Here is a 3,785-nt window from a genome sequence, read left to right as displayed (position 1 = left end):
GGGATAAAATTAAAAACGCACCAATATTATAAATTTAAACGATTATTAACACAATATATGAAAGAAAAAGAAAAATTCTAAGTCTAAGCTCATAGATAAAAGAACTACTTTGAGCCATTTCTCAATGAAATTACATGGTCTTAATATTTATAGCAAACATAATATATATAATAATTAGGCTCTATAGCTATAGTTTCGATAATTGCCATGTATAGCTATAGTTTCGTTTGTTATGGAGGTTGCAATTACATATTTCTGCCCGTTTGTATATTTCGCTTGCGAATGTACAAATAAGGTTAGCATATGCAAATTTTGTATTTATACATTTAGAAAATTTTCAGAACTCCATTTTTATATTTTGCTTGCCAATATACTAACAGGGTAATTTATTATGAATTTTGCTTAAATCGTATACAAATAGGTAGGGTAAGCATATACAAAATTCTAGATTTATACAATCAGAAACCAAATTATACAAATTTTGAATTTATACAAATATACAAATCAGGCTAAGCAAGATTGGCCGGAAGCCTGAAACTATAGCTGCAGTTTAGAATTTCCCTACACAATAAATATTTGTTATTCTACACAATTTTTCCAATAAAAAATACTCTATATTTGAAAAAAAAAGAAAAAAGATTACACCAAAATTTGTGTGTGGCTATGTGAAGTCACACTACACATATTGAAAGGTCAGGTTCAATTATCCTTGGATCAGACCACTTCATTTATAGCTGGTCCCTCTTTGGCCCCTCCAACTAAAGAAATATAGACAACACACTCCTTTCCTTGTAGCTCCTAATTGTAATATCCTTTAATTTTTTTTCTTGGAAAATACTCTCTCATGGAGAAGACAGATAGAGAAACTCGTGATTTCATGAACGTTGAATCCTTCTCTCAGCTACCTTTTATCCGTCCAGTTCCAGGTCCAGGTCCAGCTCCAGCACCGCCTAAAGAAAAGACCGGCATTAGGCTTTTCGGAAAAGAATTTGGAGTTGGTACTGGTGATGCGGAGGAATCAGAATCGGAAACCATTGAAACAGAAGAAATTATAAAAGAGAATTCAAATACTAATCGGAAATTTGAATGTCATTATTGTTGCAGGAATTTCCCAACTTCACAAGCATTAGGAGGACATCAAAATGCGCATAAGAGAGAACGTCAACATGCTAAACGAGTTCATCTGCAATCTGCAATGGTACATGGTGCAGCAGCTGAAGCAAATAATATTTATGGTATAATGAATTATCGCATTCCTAATTATCATCATCATCCATCAACATGGATGACAAACAGTACTAGCAGATTTTATGGAAGTCCTTATAACTCTTCTCATCATCACCATCATCAAACTCCGCCTATTAATGGAAGTCCATTAGCGTTATGGAGAATTCCCGCAGCACCAACTTATAATAATTCTTCTAATTATGGTCGTCCAGTCGTGTTTACTGCTAATAATCATCAGGATTTCAAGTCTTCTCCAATTATCAATACGACTTCATCTTCTCAAGATCATGTGAGTTTAGATCTACATTTGTGAAGAAACTAAATAGTTTGGAATTTCCAATTTAGTCTAGCTAATTAATTAAAATTCTTTAATCTTCTTACGTGCACCATATTTAAAGCTTTTGTTATTTGAGAAACTTTTAATTAATTAGTCTACCGACGTTATGTAAATGACATAATTTTATATGCATGCAATTCTCTCCTCTTTAATTTCTCTACTCACTTTTGTCGGTTGAAGAATGTTTAGCCATGGGTTATAATAATACTAATATTTATAGTTTGTAGCCAGTGGCGGACCTACGTAGGGGTGTGGGGGTGCCACGCCACCCCCGAACTTCGACGGAAACTCTATATATACATAGGTATATATATATAATATTGTATAAATATAAAGCGTGCCACCCAGAGAACAAAGCTGGCTTGTGGTGCCACGGTAGGAGGGCAACTTTAGAAGGCTGATGTTGCGGGTTCGAATCCCATTTGTACCTATTTTTTTGAGAAATTTGCTGCCTTTTTTTTTTAAAGAAAAAAAAGGCTCCAAGAACACTTTTTTAAGGAAAAACAGCTGGCACATTATTATTATTTTTTTATAATTGTTAATCGAAAAGTCTATTTGGCACCCACGGACTCTAAATCCTAGATCCGCCACTGGTTTGTACATCACTTAAAAGAATAATTGTCCACACCAAATGAAATTGTTATCTAAGTACTTCTTCCGTTTCAATTTAATTGTATACTAATTTTGATTTGTTGGGAGTTTAACGAAATACAAAATATTTATGATCTTAAATTAAAGATATATAAATTTTATCAAAATATCCTTTAGTTTTATAATTTTAAGCATGCCACAAAAATTAAAATTAAAGAATTATCAAAAAATATTATTTTTTAAACGGACGGAATTCTAAAAAGATAACATTAATATTGCGGTGTTTTTTTTCTACAGCGCAGTGTATATGTAAGTTTTAAATCAATAAAATCAAAACTATGGTGGTACACGTGTCTTTTCTTGTTTTGTGTGTCTACCTATGCTAGCTTCTTATAAGAAAGTTACAAATTATGTTGTATATATAAAGTCCTATTTGCGCTCAAAATTGTGAAAAATAGCGACAGTTTACTTAGTTACTAAGTAACAAGATTCTGGTTTCAATAAGTGTATATGATATATAATATCTATAACTAATTGAAATCTGAAATTGTGTGAATATAAGTTCAGATAGTCAATTGGTCAAAATACAATGTACTTACATATTACACACCTTCAATTAGTCACTAGTAAAGGTATCCACTAGACCGGATAAGGTCAACTCAATCCATTAAAAAAAGGAAAATTTATATAAATGGATCATAAAACTCAAGATAATTACATGTTCATACCTTTCAGTTCAAAGTAATACAAGAAATACCTATTCTCCTAAAAAAAAATACAGCTCATATCCCCATTCATTAAAGCTATTAATTTTCACTTAACTGATACTAAATCAGTATCATATATTGTATTGATATCATTAATGTTGATAATTTCGCTTAACTAATACTAAATCAATATATCTATATTGTATTGGTATCATTAAGGTTTCTTGTTCAAAAATTACTCATTAGTCAATGATACTATAAGAGTATATGTATATTGTTGTGGTGTCATTGAGGTTTCTTGTTCAGAATTACTCATTAGGCAATGATACTATAAGAGCATATGTATATTGTTGTGGTATCATTAAGATTTTTTGTTCAAAAATTACTCATTAGTCAATGATACTATAAGAGTATGCATATATTTTTATGGTATCATTAAGGTTTATTGTTTAGAAATTAATGAGTAATTTCTAAACAAGAATCATTACTAATACCAATACAATATATATTGATTTAGTATGAATTAAGCAAAATTATCAGTCTTAATGATACCAATACAGTATATGATACTGATTTAGTATTAGCTAAACGAAATTAGTTTGGGGTATATAGTGTAATTATTTAGTGGGTATAAATGTATAGCGGTATATATTTGTAATTTTTTTTCTTTTATGGGGGTATTTATTTAGTTTCCCCTTAAAAAAATCTATCGATCTCCGATACAAGGTTGGGCTGGGCCGAGTCACTCGTAACTAGGCTGGTTTGGTCCGAGCTCAACAGTAAAAAAATTCCATCTAGCCCGGCCCTTAACCTGCCAACCTTATTATTCCGATTCAATTGGGTTGGAACCGATTTTGGCCTAGTGGACTTGATGGGCTGAGTCGTTTATTTTTAAAAGAAATAACGTTTATTAATTCAAAAGT

General features: G+C 31.2%; 1 protein-coding gene across 1 annotated transcript; it reads left to right on the top strand.

Moving 5' to 3' along the window:
• Positions 1 to 843: 843 nt before the first annotated feature.
• Positions 844 to 1,548, top strand: LOC125836855 (zinc finger protein 8-like). The gene has a single exon (XM_049516015.1). It carries the CDS (start codon positions 845 to 847, stop codon positions 1,538 to 1,540), a length of 696 nt encoding a protein of 231 aa, XP_049371972.1. The 5' UTR covers position 844; the 3' UTR covers positions 1,541 to 1,548.
• Positions 1,549 to 3,785: the final 2,237 nt, after the last annotated feature.

The sequence above is a fragment of the Solanum verrucosum genome, unplaced genomic scaffold (assembly GCF_900185275.1).
Source record: "Solanum verrucosum unplaced genomic scaffold, falcon-dt-bn FXZP01000141.1, whole genome shotgun sequence".
Lineage (NCBI taxonomy): Eukaryota > Viridiplantae > Streptophyta > Magnoliopsida > Solanales > Solanaceae > Solanum > Solanum verrucosum.
Note: the sequence above shows the minus strand (reverse complement) of the source record. Positions and strands in the feature narration are given on the sequence as shown.